The sequence below is a fragment of the Sinohyriopsis cumingii genome, chromosome 13, assembly GCF_028554795.1.
Source record: "Sinohyriopsis cumingii isolate HCF-2022 chromosome 13, ASM2855479v2, whole genome shotgun sequence".
Taxonomy (NCBI): domain Eukaryota; kingdom Metazoa; phylum Mollusca; class Bivalvia; order Unionida; family Unionidae; genus Sinohyriopsis; species Sinohyriopsis cumingii.
The window spans coordinates 4,326,149-4,347,744 of record NC_142973.1 but is presented as its reverse complement, the minus strand read 5'-3'; the positions used below and the strand labels follow the sequence as shown (position 1 = coordinate 4,347,744).

The window sequence follows — 21,596 nt, the reverse complement described above, 5'->3', positions numbered from 1 at the left end:
CACTGTTTTTCTAAAAATGAACCAAAAAAATTATAGTGATTTACTGCACATGCTGATAACCTCCTTTTCAGTCGACCAATGAGTTGGCAACATTCCATTCAGCAAGATGTACCAGCATATCAAGCAGACAATTATGGTAAATGTTGGAAAACAGGCTGGCATTCTTTTAAGGTGCGATAATGAGAACATTTGATGCAGGCCTAATAAGTTGTTGTTGTTGTAGGGTTTAACGCCATTTTTCAACCCCGGAAAGAACCACCGACCCACGAGAACCTACTGGCAAGCTTTCTCACATACCCACATTGGCTGAATCCGAGACTCGAACCCACGCAGTCAGAGGTGAGATGGCAGTGATCCGTAATGGAGAGCGCTTTAGACCACTCGGCCACTCGGGCCCCCCCCCCAATAAGTTGAATCTGTGAGCTAAACACTGATGCTTAAGTTATTATACTATGGGAAGTGTAGACAGAAATACCAGTGTCAATTATGAAATAGGTTGTAGAAGCATTGGAAAGTGTCCTTTTCTGTAATTTTATATAATTCATATGTAAATTTTAAGAAATGATAAAACCCCCTGTGGTTTCCTAAACTAATGATGTGAGTCATTTAGCATGAAATTAGGTACTTTGATTTAAATGGAATATAAAAGAGTCTATTAGCATGAAATAAGGTACTTTGATTCAAATGGAATATAACAGAGTCTATTAGCATGAAATTAGGTACTTTGATTCCAATGGATTACAACATAAATATTCTAGAAATGAAGCATCTTTGTGCAGATTTTCAATGGAATTACTATTATGGATGCGATGAGTGAGTATACTTAAACTACCAAGTTTCTTATACACATATACGTACGTACCACTGCCAAAACATAAAATTAAACATTTAATGACTCTTTTATTTATCTTTTCTTAAAAATGCATATGGTTGGTAACTGCATCAATGAAGTCTGTAGTTTTGTGCCCAACACTGAAACCCCCACACACCCCAAGACATGACTGACTGAAAAACCCCACACCCCCCAAGACATGACTGACTGAAAACCCCCACACACCCCAAGACATGACTGACTGAAAAATCCACACACCCCAAGACATGACTGACTGAAAACCCACACACACCCCAAGACATGACTGACTGAAAACCCCCACACCCCAAGACATGACTGATTGAAAACCCCACACACCCCAAGACATGACTGACTGAGAAAAAAACCCACCCCAAGACATGACTGACTGAAAACCCCCAGACACCCCAAGACATGACTGACTGAAAACCCCCAGACACCCCAAGACATGACTGACTGAAACCCCACCACCCCAAGACATGACTGACTGAAACCCCCCCACCCCAAGGCATGACTGACTGAAAACCCCCACACACCCCAAGACATGACTGACTGAAAACCCCCACACACCCCAAGACATGACTGACTGAAACCCCCCACCCCAAGACATGACTGACTGAAAACCCCCAGACACCCCAAGACATGACTGACTGAAACCCCTCACCCCAAGACATGACTGACTGAAAACCCCAGACACCCCAAGACATGACTGACTGAAAACCCTCACACACCCCAAGACATGACTGTATACCTAAGAGCATGTACATGCAATATTTTCTTCAGTTAATGGACTTGCTTCAATATTGCATCATACGGTACATAGTAAGAGTACAGCACATTGTGTGGATCCTGATCATCACGTCATAGTGGGGATTTCATTATTTATATTTATATATATATATATATATATATATATATATATATATATATATATATATATATATATATACACACACACACACACACCGCTCCCTTGATAACTCGCACACGTCAGGGTCCAGAAACATCGACCGCACATCGATCCTGATCATCACGTCATAGTGGGGATTTCATTATATATATATATATATATATATATATATATACACACACACACACACACACACACCGCTCCCTTGATAACTCGCACACGTCAGGGTCCAGAAACATCGACCGCACTATAAGTGAAGCGTGAGTTATTAAGGGACCTATAAAATAAGCCCAAAACCAATAAAGTGATCGACGACATAAAGGAAAAATAAGGGGAGGGGGTAGGCAGATTATAGTGTTAAATACTCACTTTATAATCGTGCTGAGATTAACTGTGAACAAATATCTCTTCATAACGGCGTACTTTGTTTATTATTTCCTCAGAGGGCAACATTAATTTCAGGATAATTTACAGTATATTGAGGCGATCATTGAAAACATTATTCCACGTGGTTTCCGTTCGCTTAACATGTGTACCACTTCACACATTGTGTACTACGTCACTAATTTTTATGTTGAATTGGATACATCCTAGTTTTATTGTTTGATCCAAATTAGACGTTTTTTATATACAAAAGATCGACTCTTTTTGACAAACAGTGTCGATCGAATGATAGATCGATAGATAGATTTGAATGCAATAGAAGTAAAATGGAAAACAGAAAAACAAGGGTTAATCAGTACTAACATATTTAATGGGTCTACAAATTTAAAACAACATAACTTAGAACAAGTTAATACTTGCCGTTTGTGCCATGCTTGAAAAATATCAATTCACTTTTTGAAAAAATCATTTAAGTTTTTTGTGTGCATTACTCCTTGGTTTCTCAGCCGCCGAGCAAAATCCCTCAGATTTCTCAACTGCATGAGCTTTACGTAGTCAACATTTTGGGTCTCCAGCCACCTTATGGCAATATCAAAAGATCTGATTGCTTCCTGTGCAGAGGGGGGAGGTGGTGCAACATCTGCGTCTGCATCACTTTCAACACTTGGGGTACTCCAGTTAGAATCGTCTTCTGCTGCAAATTTGTTCGTTATAGAATTAATTATTGTTTCATTTGACATGTATTCGGCTGAGGGGCAATCATTGTCAGCACAAATCCACTCCTCCATATCATCAAGAGAAACGCCCATCTCAGGACCATGAGTCTGTACGAATTTCTCCCAAACAGCCTCGGCATTAATGACATCAGTTTCACTGAAATCTTCGAAGTCACTATCATCGTCGCTGTCTCTGTTACTCTTTTGCTTTATGTCAAAGGCAGCTCCAAGACCCTTAATCCAGCACCCCTGGTCTCTTGTAATCGATTTTTTAATGCAACAAACACTTCCCCAAGTTGTTGATCAAAACAAAGCCGGCATGTAACTAGGTTCTCACAGAAGTATTCACAGATTTCGATGTGACGGTTGATTGACTCTTTTCATTGTAATTTTTTCACGTTCAGCATATTTTAAAGACATTTTAAATACATTTTCTCTGGAAAAAAATCAGGAGCCAAGACAGACACTGCGTTATAAGCGGGATTGCGAGTTATCCGGGTGCAAGTTATTGAGGGAGCGGTGTATGTATATATATATATATATATATATATATATATATATCTCTATATGACCAAGCGGGATTTTGCTGCTTTGATATGAGTGATACACTAAAGTCTTACATACTTGAACATAAGAAATATACATGCTGTTTAAGCACTTTTCTTGTTTTGTTATGACATTTTTTTAACAGTATTTGGATGCATAATTTATGTACTATGTAATTTTCACTCGGTCTCAACTTCTCCACATGTTTAGTTACACAGCAAGCTGTGTATAATCATTACCTTTGCCTGTACCTGTCTTTGCTTTCCCTCTTTTTTCAACTGCATCTGCAGGTTTATCAGCAATAGTAAACAGGATCACAATTGAAAAGCATATAGCTACTAGACCTGAAAACATCAAAGGATAAAAAAATAATGACTCATGATTACAACATCAAATATAACAGAAAACGTTTTTTTTCCAACCTACCTGACATGCACTTAGTTTAAAACACTCTGCTGATTATAAGAAATTTCAGATAGGTAGGTTGTAATTACAATGTGAACGATGTAAGATTTAAAAATTTCAAGGTGCTGTTTTATTAATTTACATATCAAGACTGCAGAAAAATCTTTTAAAGTCAACTGATTGTTGTATTCTGAAAACATACAATAATGCCACTGTATTTTTGTTGCATAACACCAGAACTTGATTGACCCTATGAAAACAGTTTTGAAGTTTATCTTTTTCCTCCACAAATGGCCCTTGTTTTTCTCTTAGAGATAAAAAAAGTATCTCCACTCTTAGACAGTTGAAATTCTCTCACTGCTCCATGTAAACTGAAACTGATCCTCCTTGGATGGTGAGAATATTTCTGAATGCATCTTTTAAGCAGTGTCTCTACCATTTCATTCACTTTTCAATGATAATTCAGTGTTGGATCAAATTTCTTTGTAGCTTGTTCTACAACATTTTTTAATTTTCATACAATAGGACCACAAAAAAAAGAGATAAAATAATCTTGACAGCTTTACCTTCAAGTACCATGCCTGTTTTCCAGCCCGAGGTAAGTATAATGTATGCAGTGATCAAGGGACCCAGAGTACCAGCTACATTAACTGATGTTGACAAGATGCTCCACATGGTCCCAAACTGATTCTCCAAGTACCACTAAAAGTAAAGTTTTTTCAAAACATAAGTAATTTCAGATTTTAATATCAACTAATTATTGCAAATGTTACCCACTCTAAAGGTAGCCGATAAAATAACTTGTGTTGCTCTAAAGGCTTAAAAGAAAAATTCCGGTTTATGGTTTCCCAAACAACTCTATTATGTACCTGCTGACCCTGGATTTTTTTGTGCTTTCATCTAAAAAGAAAATTTTATAACATTTTTTTTAACTAATGAGTCTGCATGTGGATTAATTGGTTAATTATTATTTACCTGATGAACCTGGATTTTTGTGTCTTTTCTTCTAAAAAGAAATTTTTAAAATATTTTTTTAACTAATGAGTCTGCATGTGGATTAATTGCTTAGACCTGGTTAAGGCTATAAAGCAGGCATGTGTAACTTCCTCCAATGCCTGAGCTGTATGAGCAATTTTTAACACCACACCCTATGATGTTAAAAGGCTGATAAGACCACGGGGCCATAGCTTGCACATGCCTTCTACAAAGCATTATAGTCATTGAGACACTTTTATTAATTTGCAGTATATTTAAACTGCTTTAAGATATAGACTAAAGATGGAAGTGGTAAGCAACGACAGACCTCTGTACCATTATTTTCAACTGCCCACACCCACACTCAATCTATTTGCCATCAAAAACTTCAGTTAAACTAAATTGGTACACAATTCTTGTATGACAAATTTCTTGGATGACCCAACATCATTTAATGTGAGATAAATCAACAGTTCACATGGTGATAATACAACAGACTTGGACTAGATATCAAAATGTTCATGCCCATGGACAGGCATTATTACTAATTGAAAACAAATTTAGACTGCAATTCATTACAATAAATACTGGTAATCTAATTAAACAAGTACTGACCTCTTTGTCAGTGAAAATGAACATTTTCGAACTTTCATATCATATCAGGGCTTTGTGTTGGCCAACATGAGGTTTACTAGTTCATATGACTTCATATTTGCCCCAACAAAAGCCTATTTTTATATACTGTCTGATAAAGAATTTAAATTTTGAATAACTTTAACAATTAATCATACTAATATCATAATCACTAACTAGAATGCCACTCAATGTACTTCTATCCCTCTTGTAGTTCTGGTATGGTCATGAATCCAATTAAATTGACCAGATTTTACATTACCGATGCTACTTAATTTATATCACTCACTGTTTTTGGCTCATGGCAACCGATGCATAGATCCGACCTGTCAATCAAATCCACCGATATTGACCAATCGGATAAGAGCGTCCAGTGCTACGGTAACATCCGCCATGTTTTACCCACAAACAAACGTGTGGTGAGAATACAGCTGCATGACAGACTTTCATGATTTTTGGGATATATTGACAAAATGGTGCTTCGATGTGCATGGGGAAGATGCAATGCAGATGAGAGATATCCAGATAGGTTGGAAGGAGGCCGTTTTATATGTTTTCCGACTCCGAAACGTGATTTAGAATAGGTGAAATGATGGATCAAAGCGTGTGGTTGACCGCACGAACAACTTAATATCACCAGAGTAAACCAACACAAGGCCGTTTGCTCAAAGGTAATTTAGTTTAGATTTCACTATCGTAAATAAGTATATGCAGTATTCTAGAAAGTAATGTTAAAAGGAAAAAATATCTAATACACATTTCGTAAAGCTGGTTTATGTAATTGTTGTTATCATGGAAAAACTACATTTGTTCAATACGTCATATGCTATTCATGGCGGGCAGGTTTATCACGTGGAAGAAAACCCCGGGAAGAACCAGAGACTCACGGGAAGCAACTAAAAAGCTTTTCTACATACCCACATTGGCTGAGCCTGAAATTGGAACCAATGTGGACGTAGGTGAGATGGCAGTGACCAGTAAAGGTGATAGTCTTTTTGACCACTCGGGCATCCATGTCACCCTGTAATACTAGTGCTTTAATTATAAGTCTAAATTTACCCCATACCAGCCCTCTTGATATTTGTATCTTGTACTGAAGGAATTAACAACAGGTTAATACCTTGGGTTATTGTCAGTGCATTTATAATGGAACATATATTTATGTTATGACTAGGTCATGAATAAGAATAAGGATTCTTTATTTCAAACTACATTGTCCATACATCTAAATTAAAATATAGATAAAAAATGTTTCTTTGCTGATATTAATAAAAAATGTCAGATTTACTTTGCTTTTTTGATTGTCATATAATGCATTGTTTTGTAAATATACATATTTTTCAGCAGTTTGTTGGAGGAAATAAACCAACTGAGAATTACCCAGACTGCATTCAAGCTGATGGTTCACGTACTATGCCAGCAAGAAAACTTCCAGTGAACAGATCTTCTTCACAACAAAATGAAACCAGTTAACATAAATGCAAATGCCTGCATTTGGAAGAAAACATGACTACGTAAGGGACAAGTAACTCACAGAATATGTCCAGCTTTATTTATCTTTTACATATGAAATTTAACAATTTTAATTTCAGAATAAATTCAGACATTAATCTGAAAGTAAATATGCAAATCTAGCAAGTTAATGAACTGATACTCTTTGAAAAGTGTTTCAATTATATTACTTATAGTTCACAATCTATATATATATATATATATATATATATATATATATAAACATGAAAACTAAATGTTGACTAACATCATTGTGCATAAGTATTTATTTCTTACAGACTGAACAGTCCAGATATGAATTGTGAGTCAGGGGTGTCTACACAGACTGAACACCCATGTAAGTATTTTAATCATTTATTCTTAGGATTGCAGATGTGGAATTGCATAATCTCTGTAAAATTCAGCTAACTTTTCAACACTGAAGTCATAAATGGAATGTCTGGTTTAATTCTTTCCACATACATATCCTCCTGCATGTACACAATGAATTCACAAAATTCACAACCTGTAGCCGTAAGTTGGCCTTGAATCTGTGCATAGTAACTATGTGTTTTCTTTAATGATACATGCTCATCCTTCTGTAAATAGACATCAGGTATATCATTGCATGCCTTTTAAATAGTCATTTTTCTAGCAGAGAAGGGGCATTTAATTTCCACAATTCTACATACTCCATTGTCACATAGTTTCCCATCAGGCGAGGCACCCAAAAATGAAAAGTCATTATTAACCACAAAGCCACACTCATGGAAATGCCTAGAAGGATACAATTCAAGATACTTTTCTTCAGCAGTTTTCTCGTGTCTTTTACCATATTCAAGAGCTTTGGCTTTCACATCATTTTTTGAAAATAAACTGTTAATAAACTTTTCACTGGGTTTATATTTCCTTGATATTACTTTTCCAAAATTAGATGCTGTAAGTCTGTTTTTTCTCTCATGAAACCAGTGATCCGATAAGGCCTGATTTCTTGTCTGTACTTCAGTATCACATGGATTTATGCACTTTGTGTTCTCATTGAGTGGTGTGAACTCATTTGGTAAACAGACTGGAGAAGCCCATGTCACAGATGTATCACCACAGTCCTGAGTTATCTGTGTAGTTTGTCTCAGGTACTTTGTCTGAAATGAAGAAAAGAAATACTTTTCTTATTTTTTCAGGGATATCAGCAATGGATATGTTAGCAATTGCAGCTGAGGATCAGGATCTAAGGCTCAAATTGTCAAATAGTTCAAGAGAGATACAAGAGCTTCAACTTAAGTGTCATCAAAAGATAAAGAAATTCAACATCTGAAGAAAATAACTGCCAAGAAACAAACATTGTGTAGCAATTGTGAAGTATAAAGAAAACACACTGAAAAATTTGTTTAAATACTATACAGGAATCACATACATAAGATTTTTAGTTTTATTGGCCTTTCTAGCCCCTACAGAGTGTCCAGTCAAATATGGACCAGGACGAAGGGACACAAAAAGCCTTAGCCAGGAAGTTGGACTGTTTTAACAATATGTAGGCTTAGGCAGGGTTTTGGTTTAAAAGATTTGGCCACACGGTTTGGACTCTCAGCACAGTCAGCTAGTGTTGTGTTTAACACATGGCTTGATCTTTTGTATTTAAAACTTGGCCAGCTTTCAATTTGGCCACATAGAGATACTATAATAAAAAACATGCCATCTGAATATAGGAAAGATTTTCCCACTACCATTATTATTATAGATGGAACTGAAGTTAAAACTCAAATTCCAAGTGCACTTTGCCTACAGAGCCAGTTATTTAGTGATTATAAATCTGCAACAACTCTAAAGGGTTTGATAGGTTGCGATCCTAATGGTTGTGTAATAATTGTTTCAGAATTATTTACAGGATCAATTTCAGATAAGTCTATCACAGAACAATCTGGTTTTCATGATATGCTTAAAACACTAAAATCAATTGGTTATATTAAAGAAGGAGATGCCATAATGGTAGACAAAGGTTTTAACATTGCAAAAGAAATAAATGAACTTGGTTTGAAAATAAACATTCCACCATTCGCATCGGCAAGTAGGCAAATGACAGCTTCTGAGGCACTTATGACTAACAAAACTGCCAAACATAGGGTACATACCGAACATCTCATATGTAAAGTTAAAATGTACAAACTTTGATCACACTGTGTCTTACATTTTTGTTTCAAAAAGCCAAACAAAATATGGACAGTGTGCTGTCTTCCAACACTATTTCAAGATGTAATTGTTAAGGATGAACACTGAATAGACTATGATTGGATAGTACCTGTTACAATAATATTGATCCAATCTGCATGTCTCCTAGAGATGTTGATACTTTAGTAATGTTTGGTGCAATTCTGCACTATGGGGGTGTTCCCTTCAGACTAGAGAGATGAGACATGTCCTTTTCATCCACTTTCAGTACTGTAAATGTAAAAGAAATGTAATATGAAATAATCGTGTTAAACAATGATGTTTCTGTGTTTACTTCATGTCAGTGCCTATTTTAGGCATCTATAATTTTTACACATATTTTCAATGCACACCTTATTACTTGTTCAATTGATGACATTGTATTGTAGATTTACCTGAATATTTTTCTATTACATATCTATTCAAGTATGTTGTATCAGCATGATGAATAAAAACAAATTATTAAAGCTATATTGTTTGTTGTGTTTATTTTAATCTGGAAGTAATAAATAGTTAACTCTGTCCCATCTACATCCAGATTTTAAACAAGTATTTCTGTTGGTAAATTATTTGTATTTTAAATTCATCCTTTTTGTTTATATCTGTCTGGCAAACCACTGGCTTCCTTTTCCTACTCTCTGTTGGTCTAGCAACCACAACATGGTTAAGTGGCACTGGTTTTATTTTCCATCCCCTTGGCACATGCCATTGCTGAGGTATGCTTGTGCGGCTCAACTGGTCAGGAACAGTGGTGAAGTTATGTACCGGGTAGTTTGAAACCCTGTAGGACCTTAATTAGCCCTACTACATGGGAGCAATGCCCACTGACCCTGCAACAAAACATATATATTTTTCAGATATCATACACATTAATTAGTAAAATAAATGCTATTGGTGCATATATCTGAAACATTCTGCTTACACCACTCAGTGAAATGCCAGAGGAAGTGTTTATATATTATTTATTAGGTTTCCAAGCAACACGTGTCAAAGTTACAAAACTAAATATTTATTTTTCTAAAAATGAACAGTAATATAGTTTATGCAAAATCTATTCAATGAAGGCTTTGCACCTTAAATGTCATCGAAAAGTTTCCAGAGTACATCCATAAATGACGTCGTACACCGAGGGGAATCGAACAAGTATGATGATGGAGGTTGGGGTATTTAAAAAATGTGATGTCACAAAACCAACACCAGCGCCATCTACCAGATAAATAATTTAGAATGCAGTGTTGTGTTGTTTTTCTAATGTAAAGGGATTTCAAACCAATTTTAATTCTGACAATTTTTATTGGTTGGGAGTGTCAAAGCTTTGTGACATCTAACAAGGGGGTTGAGTTTTTATCACGGGGCCAGGGTACAAAACATCCGCCCAAATTACGTGACATCATATATGGATGACCCCAGACTAAAATTATTGATCACTGTGAACATTTACAAAGGTGGCCAGGTACTAAATTGGGTCAAGAGAAAAGGCCCTCTGTGAAATCAACAGCTAACATGACACTACAATTTTTATTTTCAACAGCTGCAGCTTTCATTGTGAGATTACAGCACGCTAACACCTTTAGGTTGACCTTATCCAAATATATCCATTTACGTAATTTAACATTTGTATTTGCTGAATGTACTTCTCAAACAGTGTGTATATAATGACATTCTAAAGGAATATGGATGAATGAGGATCCAGATAAAGTGAATGCTCGCCATTTTAATGTATGTGCAATCAAATTGTAAAAAAAATAACACACATTACTTAAATAGTTGGTACCGAATGCCACCATGACCTGTATGACTTATACTATAACAGTTGCCATTACTTCAGGGTATTAAACAGTTCAAACATTAAAAATAGTTCATAAAAAATACAAAACATTAAATCTTACCCCACTTCACATGAACAGTATGCATCTTCACACTTTTCCTCCGTAATTTCGATGTGCAGACGGTGCAGAGACTGGTTCTTCTTCATAGATGCCCAGCATCTCGCTTCTACATGAATCTTATTTTCAAACTCCAAAACTTTGATCTCGTGTATATATCCTTGCGTAAAGTAGTTCAAACCCTTCTGCAACACTTTACTGGAAAGTTTCTCTTGATCAGGCAGGTATTTAAGTGAAATATTATCGGGAATACGTGAGAGAGAATCTGACATGGTGCCTGTATTCTGTGATGATTCAGCCATTTTAGTGGGAAGCTTGGGGTTCGCAGTAACAGTCTCTAAGGGGGCAGAGCTTAACTAGTCATTTCGGATCTATGCATTATAATAAGATCACACAACACTATACTTGTGTTTTTTAAAGCACTACCAGGACACAGTCTTGTTGTATCATCCCTTGTTATAAAGTTCCCTCACTTTTAAATGGGTCACTTTTATGGCTCTCAGGAACAGTAATATAAAGAGGGACTGATTATAGGTCTACACTGACTATACGTTAACATACTGTCAAAATTTTAAATTAATTTCAACACTGCATGGAATCCTCCAGAAAAAGAGGTTCTCTGAATGTGTATCAGATGCCAAAATTAGCACAGCTTATGCACATTCAGACAGGTATATATGTTTCACCTGTTCTTATGGGTTCCCTAATCTTGCTGGAATTTATTATTTCTGTTTCACATCAACACACCATCTGATGGTCATTTATAGTGATAGTTTTGTTACTAGGAAGTATTTCATCTTAAAAAATATTAAAGTCTCTCAATGTTTTATTTTCTGGAAATTAAGAAAAAAAAGAATGAATTAACTGACAATTTCACAAGATCTACTTCCCATTTTACACCCAATACAAATATAAGGCCCTTACATCTCACACCAGAAGCCAGGTCTCATCCTGCATGACTGAATACACACAATGGTTTTCAGTGATGTCACTCTGGTCACATTATCCTTGTTTACATATTGTTTGATGCCCAGGGCATGGTAGACAATATGGGTTGCTGAACTTAAACTTTGACCTTTTCCCAGAATGGTACACTTGTTTACAAATCTTGCTATTGATATAATTAATATGCCAAAATATATCAATGAAATTTTAATCCTGTAATTAATATTAATTAACACATAAAAAAGAAAGCAGTAATGAATAAATAGACAATTTACTTCTAATACTTAACAGAGGCAGAGAAAATAAGCACAAACAAAATGGAAGAGCAACATGTACGAAAAACAACGTAGCCGCATTATGATTGAATGAAATCTATCCCTTAATAGTACATCATAAATGATATGCAAGCAAGAATCAGTCACAGAAATGATGAGGATGTGATTCTGCAAAGAAAAGCTTTTCCATAAATTAAAAGAAATAGGATCGAAAGAAGATCATGTTTTGACAATTAAATAGCAATGTATGTAAGAAAAAAGTATGGAATTCAAAAGTTGACAATACAGAACTGCTTGTTAACTACCAGCTGCTGATTGCTGTAAAGTCGGGGGAAAAAATATGACGTTTTATAACACAGGACTCACTTCTTAAACTACTCAGAAATTCAAGTACTGAGAGGAAGGTATACAGTGTACACAATTCCATGCCTTAAAAAAATTGTCATACTCTGTTAGAAACCATGTTATTTTCTAAGTTTATAGATAAAGCTACACAATGACATATTCTAGCATAGCTCACATATCCTATTTTTTTAATTGGAAGATGTTACATTATTCTTACTGAATAAATTCTGAAAAGAATTTTTTAATACATGATCAAACATGTATGGTTTAAACAGTAATGTATTCATTTGTCTCCTCTTGAGTTTTATTTGCATTACCTATTTAATATATAACTGGATATAAAACTTTATCGACTCAAATTGTTATAAATAAGCAGACATCAAAACTATTGTCAATATACAGACATCAAAACTACTGTGAATATGCAGACATGCTGACTCGAGCTGAACAATACAATCAGCTGTTTGCGCATCATAATTATTAATGGTAATAATAGCCAGTAATTATAAGTGTCTGATAAAACCGCACATCTAAGAAACAAACAGCAGATTGGATAATCAGATCACTCACCGCTCATATGGATTAAAGTTAAGTACTTTGCCAGCATGTTGGAACAAATGCCAAGATGTTGAATTTAGAAATCAACAAATATTCATGCGATTTCCATCTACAAACACCTTTATGTGTCCGATTGTAAGGGAAAAATTTGACATTTTTTGTACTAATATCCCTGTGGCTAACCACATTATACGGGTGGCCATCCTAGAATGGTGTGTGTGTGTGTGTCTTGGATTTTGAACGTAGCTTTATCAATTTTTCAGTCATATCGCTACGATGTCTGCAGTGTGACAGTTTATAATGATGTCAAGCACTCGGGCATCATGCAGTAGGCATGTAGCATGATGTCCCACCCAGTCACATTATCCTGACACCAGGCCGACCAGTCCTAATACTAACCTCTTAATGCTGAGCACCAAACAAGGCAGCTGTTAGTACCATTTTTGTAAGTCTTTGGTATGACTCTGCTGGGGATCGAACCCACGATCTCCTGCATCCGAGTCGGATGCTCTAACCACTAGGCCACCGGAGTGGTTCTTAGAATGGTACTTTTAAACACAAACCCATTTGTGTCAAGAGATTCTAGACATAAAATGGGGGTGGCAACTAGTGGGGGGGTCATCCAAGAGAGGGGCCACTGTACTGATTTGGCATGTTGTTGATGTAACTCTTTTCATTTCAAAATCTGTCAGGACCAAGCTATAGTGATTACATCATTTGCCATGAAAACACAAGACTCTTGTTTAGATGGCAGTAGCCACAATTTTACTGGATGTATATTGCAAAATTGGCATAACTTACAACCAACAAGTATGCCACTTTAATTACTGTCTTTTATTTATCATTCATTTCTTGTTCTGTAATGTAAAAAAAAGCCAATCCAGGCTACTTCAAATGTCGCACTGACAAGACACAAAGATACAGAGTTATTCCCATACGTGTGATATTACACTTATTTGGTACATAGTTCTATGAAAACCATTTTTTAAATGTAACAGGAGTGAATTCATGTTTAGCAGGCTACTTCAGAATTGTGCAAATGTTGCATTGATGAGAGACCATTATTTAAATATGTAATTTATTATATTTATTTAGTACATGGTTCTATGAAAATCATTTTTTTAATTTCTGTTTACATACTGTTAAACAACTCAAGTCCCCTGTTTGGAAAAACTTAGACTTGCCCAAGCTTCAAAACATTGGCTCATCAGATCGGTATAGACCTGTAGTTATAGCCACAGAAGTTAAAATTAATGGTAGTTGACTGCAGCTGAAATTATGCAGCTATTTGAAGTTCAGTAACAAAAGTCTATCAAGGATGCCCAAGAGAAAATGAAATGTTGTCCTTTATGGACACATGGCCTTTATACAGAGGTTAATTATGTACTAAAGGAAATAGAAAAAGGGGTTATTAATTACTGCTCTTTATGTCCAGCTTTCCTATATACTGATGTGCGTGCTAAGAATGGTTTCACTGCCAAAGAAAGAATTCGATGTACACAATAATTTTCTCCAATATTATGGTATTCCTACACAGTTTTGAATGACTGTCCATTGGGAAAGTTTTTATTAAAAGAAATACAGCAAAGACATCCTATACTATCTCCACTATTAATAGCAAAGGCATCATGAATGTATTCCTACACAGTTTTGAATGACTGTCCATTGGGAAAGTTTTTATTAATAGAAATACAGCAAAGACATCCTATACTATCTCCACTATTAATAGCAAAGGCATCATGAATGTATTCCTATACAGTTTTGAATGACTGTCCATTGGGAAAGTTTTTATTAATAGAAATACAGCAAAGACATCCTATACTATCTCCATTATTAATAGCAAAGGCATCATGAAAGTATGTCTACGGTAGGTTTTGTGCATAAAAACTTTGTGTCTGTTGAAGTGAGATTAAGTTCAAGGTCACAATTGTTACTGTTGGCTCTAGGGCTGACTCTGAATGGATACCTGATTGGCAATTCTCAAAGTAATTAATTTTGCAGCAAAATAGTTGTCATAGTCCATTTTTCTATGATTTTTAAATATCTGGGTCTCACTTGAAAACCCATTAATATTATCATTTTTACAAGTTTTCACTTTGTACTGATGAACCTGAAGATGAAGACTTCTATTGATTTGTAGAAAGGTGGGTGGGAAAATAAATTGCTAAAATAACCTGATAAAATGTTTATATACACAGTTTCTCTGTCTCTTATGAGCATATAAATACGTTCATATTAACGATTATACTGTAATGTATTGCAGTTGGTGGATAATATGGTGCATGTTTTAACTCACCTCTTTCAGAAGAAGTGCACATGCTGGCCAACCAGGTCCACTAGCCAGTCCATTGAGAAGCCATATAAATGTAAACATCAAGGCAGAATTACCAACTGAAAGAAAACAAAGTGCAATCTAATAACTAAAAATGGTTTCCATGGAACACTACATCTTCTTTGTGAAATCCACTATAGTTTATAAAGGAATTTTCAAAATTGTAACACTTTAGCGTCAAATCTTGATGCTGAAATCACTGCTGCCACAAATGTTACTTGTATGTCACTATCTGCAACTACAGCCACTAGAAAAAGTATTAATTGCATCTCAGCCACCTGCAAAAGTAGCCACTAGCACAAGGATTACTTTTATTTTGCCATCTGCATCTAATAGCCACCAGCAAGTGTTACTTGCATTTTGTGGTCTGCAACTATCACCACCAGTAAAAGTGTTACTTTTGTACCTTGCTGTCTGCAACTATATATATAGCCACTGGCAAGACTGTTAAGTGTTATCGTACTGTCTGCAATGATGGTCATAAGTGTTACTTCTATCTTGCTGTCCAAACTAATAGCCCCCAGCAAAACTGTTACTGGTATCTCACTGTCTGCAACAATGGTCATAAGTGTTACTTCTATCTTGCTGTCCAAACTAATAGCCCCCAGCAAAACTGTTACTGGTATCTCACTGTCTGCAACAATGGTCATAAGTGTTACTTCTATCTTGCTGTCCAAACTAATAGCCCCCAGCAAAACTGTTACTGGTATCTCACTGTCTGCAACAATGGTCATAAGTGTTACTTCTATCTTGCTGTCCAAACTAATAGCCCCCAGCAAAACTGTTACTGGTATCTCACTGTCTGCAACAATGGTCATAAGTGTTACTTCTATCTTGCTGTCCAAACTAATAGCCCCCAGCAAAACTGTTACTGGTATCTCACTGTCTGCAACAATGGTCATAAGTGTTACTTCTATCTTGCTGTCCAAACTAATAGCCCCCAGCAAAACTGTTACTGGTATCTCACTGTCTGCAACAATGGTCATAAGTGTTACTTCTATCTTGGTGTCCAAAATAATAGCCTCCAGCAAGTGTTACTTGCATCTTGCTGTATGCAACTATAGCCACCAGCAAAAACATTGCTTATATCTCAGCTTGAAGGGACTGATCCTCTACTGCCTGAATTTTTTTCTCTCCAGAACTCAAGATTATTTTTTTTTTAACTGCAGAATGCTAAAACATTGATTGATATTCTTAAATTATAGCAAGATTTTCAAACTGCTCAGTGTTATGGCTATACCAGACGTCAGATCAGCACCATAGTCATTAATGATCAACAAGACATCATTAGAAGCATTTTGGTGAAAACCCCATGACAATATGACCAGCCACTCAAGTGGAGTAGTGATAACAACATTTTCAAAATGGTAATTATAGCAGTCACATTGATGTAAGACTGGCATCATTTTCATTTAAGACCACACACAGAGCATGAGTCTTTTATTAAAAACCAACGTTGATATAAGAATCCATTCAGGAGACGTAGTAATAGCAATATTTTCAAGATGACCATACTAGATAACTATGCAGCTCCATTTTGGAATCACTGTGTGTATAAAGGGTTGTAACCAATCATCCAAGTAGTTTAGGAGTAGCAATAATAACTTGTGATAATGGATGAAGAGAGATAACATTTGAAATGAAGAAAACAAATTTTACATTCTAAGCGATATGATCAAAACCTTCTCAATGATCAAATAAAAACAACTGATGATTTTATTGTTTCTTTAGGTATGGAGCAATTAGTAAATAAACCCATTAGAGTAACATGCACCTGTAAAACACTTACAGACCATATTTACACCAACAGAAAAAAGCAATGGTTTCTAAGATTGGTTTGAGTGACCACATTGCAATTTTTCTAAAATGTAAAGTCAATAGCAAAATCAAAGAAAAGAATAACCACAAATCCATTACTTTACAGTTAGACAATGTTTATCACCTGCAGTTCTTCATGTTATATTACATTACAGGTCAAGTGAAAGTGTATAAAGAGGGATCTGAATCATCTGATAAATAATTCATTCTTGTTTATTTTTAAATCAGTCTGTGGAATACCTTTGCTATCAGAGTTGTGTTCAGATATAATTTCATAGGAATTATTTTTTTAATTATTCAGTGGTTGTTGTTGTTGTTGTTGTAGGGTTTAATGTCATTTTTCAGCAAACAATAGGCTATACATGGCGGCCAGTATTAATGATGGAGGAAGAACCCTGGAAAACCCAAGAAAGAACCACTGACCCAGGAGAAGCTACTGGCAAGCTTTCTCACATACCCACATTGGCTGAATCCAAGACTCGAACCCATGCAGACAGTGGTGAGATGGCACTGATCCATAATGGAGAGCGCTTTATACCATTCAGCCACTCGGGGCCCCTAAATTATTCATTGGAATTATTAGGTCCTCATTGTCTTTGGATAAACACATTATTTTGTAATTATTGTGAACTCATTCAAAGACATTCAAGATTGCATCATTGTGGTACATCATGACATTCAAGACTACTGAGATCCATTTGGAACATTCTATATTTTTTGACTTGTGATAGGACATTTAGGATTATTTTGGGATTTAATTTACAATATGGCAAGTGTCTTGAATTTTCATTATGTACTGTAGGGAAATAGATTGTTGATTTTACTTAATTTGCTGACTTCACTTTTTTGTTACATATGTTAAGACCTAGTGACATAACACGGTTTGTTTTACATACTGCAAGAAACCAGCTTTACACAAAAAGATGAGAACTTAATGTCAACGCATTTCTCAGTATAAATTTTGTTTTCACAAATTAATGTTATTAATTTGTAAAGTATGTATTTTAGTGAGAAACACAACATTTGCTAATACTGAGTGACCCAACTGACTAATGTTGACTCAAGGCATGAAGCTACAGTAATAGGCATAGTGGCTGACTTCAACATAACTTTGTTTTTTCACTGAAATTAGTTTTTCACAAAATGAATGGCCATTGATTGAGTGCAGCAGTCAATACAGTGTACACAATTCCATGCCTTAAAAAAATTGTCATACTCTGTTAGAAACAATGTTATTTTCTAAGTTTATAGATAAAGCTACACAATGACATATTCTAGCATAGCTCACATATCCTATTTTTTTAATTGGAAGATGTTACATTATTCTTACTGAATAAATTCTGAAAAGAATTTTTTAATACATGATCAAACATGTATGGTTTAAATAGTAATGTATTCATTTGTCTCCTCTTGAGTTTTATTTGTATCACTGCTTTCAGTGATTTGTTCAAAGTGGGTCATGCAACTAGTATGGAATTTAAAGTAACAATTAAAGGAAAACTATGAAAAATTAAAAACCAGAGCAACAAATGCTTTATGAAATTTAATTTACTGAGAAAGAATTTCAGTGGTACCGCATGACTCTGAGCAGAATCTAATTTCTGCATGCATATATGATTAGTATACATGTAGTTGAACAACAGGAAAGTACAATGTATGCTCAACAAAGTACAATGTATGCTCAACAATGTGACAATGGGAAGATATTCTGGAATTTTAAAACTATTTTGTCGATGTTACACACATTCGTCTGTCCATATGCACAGCTAGGCCACTACTAAACACCATTAGAAATGTTGCAACTGCATGGTTTGTGCAAAAATATGAAACTGAAACATAGTCCAGATTATGACTAGTGGTTTCTCCTATCTGTTTGTTTAGAGCAGTGGTTTTTAACATTTTTGGGTGGCAATCCAGATTTGGTTTGTGGTATAAGCCCTGTGACCCATCAAATGCTAAAAAACCAGTTACATAGGAAATTTCAAATTTTTAAGGTTGAACAGCATGGTGACCCAGATTTGGGTTTTGAGCACTGACTCTCACAGTGAATGCAATAAAATCAGTGAGGGTGCTATTTATCCCCTCTACAGCCAAAATAAAATCTGTGACGGATTTCCACCGGACATAGTGGGCAAATCCTTGGATAATCCATAATCCACAATGTATGTACTGTAGATGATACAGATCTGCTATAGTTTGGATTCAGTGCAATACACATGTATTTCATTATCCCATTACAATATATTTGGACAGATCCTACTTTTTTTAAACTCTAATATGGAAAGCACTGCTAAGACTAAAAAAAAATTTGTACAAAAATGCTTAATTTTTAACTTTTCAGAATTTAGTAAAAGAAATTGGGTTGGTTTTTATGATTCTTACTCTGCTTAATAATATTATCTAATTACCTGTAAAGATTTACCTGGAAAAGCTAAGGCAGTCAGTCCAGATGAGAAAAGTCCAATGGACAGCAGGTATTTGGGTCTAACTGAGTCAACCAGGATACCACATACAAATTTACTCAAAGTGTAGGCCAACATCTGGCTGCTAGTAATTAGCCCTGAAAAATTTCAAACTTTCATTAATATGTAAACTTAACAGTAGTAATCACCACCATCATCACCGAGCCCTGAAAAAAGTAAAACTTTCATTAGTATGTACACTTATATTAATAAAGTCATTGTCACGGAATTGTATAAATCCCTTTATTATTAAATACATGTACTCAAGTTTCATTTTTTTGTGTACAACGATACCCAAGGGTGATTTATGCATACTGTACAATATTTCAAAACAGTGAGTTCAGTTCATCATATGCTGCATATGCAAAGTGCTTTCAATGGGAAAAACTGAATATTTCCAGCACACATACATGTATGTCTGCACTGTCTGTATAAATGCCTCACCGTAAGACTAAATCTTCACATTACGGAACGTCTTCTCAGTGAGTGGTCTAGTTACTTACTTGCACATCTTCAGCTGTAGAGGTATGTGAGTTATTCATTAATTTCTTGTGCACGAAGTTATAACTATTGTACTACTACATTTATTTTTTTATATTTTCTATGTAGCTTCGGCTTAGATAGTATAATGCAAATATTTTCTATTCCTGTTTGTGACTTAGCAAGAGATTTATATTAGCAATAAAAATGCATTTTATTAAGAAACATTTCATACCATGGGATTCTTATCGGACACAGGCAGGTTCACTTCTGAACCTTTTTATTGCTTTGTAATCATTGTGCCTATAATGTAATCTGTATAGCTTACCATATATGACATCATTATAATTTATCATAAGTGCCCGTGTCATGCATAGTACACGGTGTTAAATTTATTTTCAGCTGATCAGAATCAGCGTGTTACCAGCTGTAGAGCTAACCAGAGAAGTTGACCAAAGCAGCAGCAGAGGGGGCGAATCCGACATTTTGTCCAATCGTCATTTGGCTTAATTAATACTTTCTGCAACTCAACGATCTAGTGTCATCAGCGCCTGGTAAAAAAAAACGACGTCGTCGTCGGGGGATCGTCCAATCATCATTTGGTTTAATTAACACCTTCTGCGCGTCGATCCCCAGCGTCGTCAGCGTCCGGTAAACACATCGACGACCGCGTCGATGTCATCGCCCCCTCTGCTGCTAAGTGGTTATTTACAGTAAAAATTATTTACAACTAACCGAATATTTGGTCAAGTCCGATACGATATCGTGTCCGAGGATCATGTAAATTTATCGTTATGAATCCATGTGGGGTCGACTGAGCATGACTAAAAAAGTTTCGAAAAACATTGAAGTCCATGTCACTGCCGCACCATGTCTGCCAAATATTTCGTAGCGTGTGTGTATCAACGCCGTTGAATACAGCAAGAATATTACAGTTATCTCTGATTACTTTTGGAATCTGAGTGTATCGTTGAGTGACATATATCACGTCAGTGTTTTTATGCCTGCCTCTGGAAAATATCCTAGCTGGGTTTTTTTGATTGTCTGACATAACATCATCGTACACGACTAGATTGTTAACGTCGCCATCAATATCATTGATACCTGGTGCATCATTGATATCCGTAATAAACTCAATAACATTTTTTTTAGCGATCGCTGATGCATTCTCGTTAAAATCTTTTAACACCTCGTAGCATCGTTGATCATCCACGCTAGGAGCAACCAAATACAACTTATCCCACTTCATCCATCTCATTATTAAATTGAGTAACAATTGCGTCTTGCCGGATCCAGATGGTCCGATGATAATCATCCGGATCGAGTTTGGTAATGCTGCAACATGCTTAACTGGTTCTCTTGTTTTAGTCGCCGAAAAAT

General features: G+C 35.6%; 1 protein-coding gene and 1 pseudogene across 1 annotated transcript in view; both read right to left on the bottom strand.

The window, feature by feature from the left end:
• LOC149784868 (glucose-6-phosphate exchanger SLC37A4-like) overlaps window positions 1-21,596 on the bottom strand; it is an 80,121-nt gene that overhangs the window by 33,154 nt on the left and 25,371 nt on the right. Inside the window, exons 2-5 of the mRNA XM_089978443.1 lie at window positions 19,697-19,834; window positions 15,421-15,515; window positions 4,378-4,513; window positions 3,646-3,750 (exon numbers count right to left, since the gene is read on the bottom strand). Coding sequence (XP_089834569.1) covers window positions 3,646-3,750; window positions 4,378-4,513; window positions 15,421-15,515; window positions 19,697-19,834 — 474 coding nt within the window. The remainder of the gene's footprint in view (window positions 1-3,645; window positions 3,751-4,377; window positions 4,514-15,420; window positions 15,516-19,696; window positions 19,835-21,596) is intronic.
• On the bottom strand, window positions 7,191-11,459 carry LOC149784869 (uncharacterized; annotated as a pseudogene).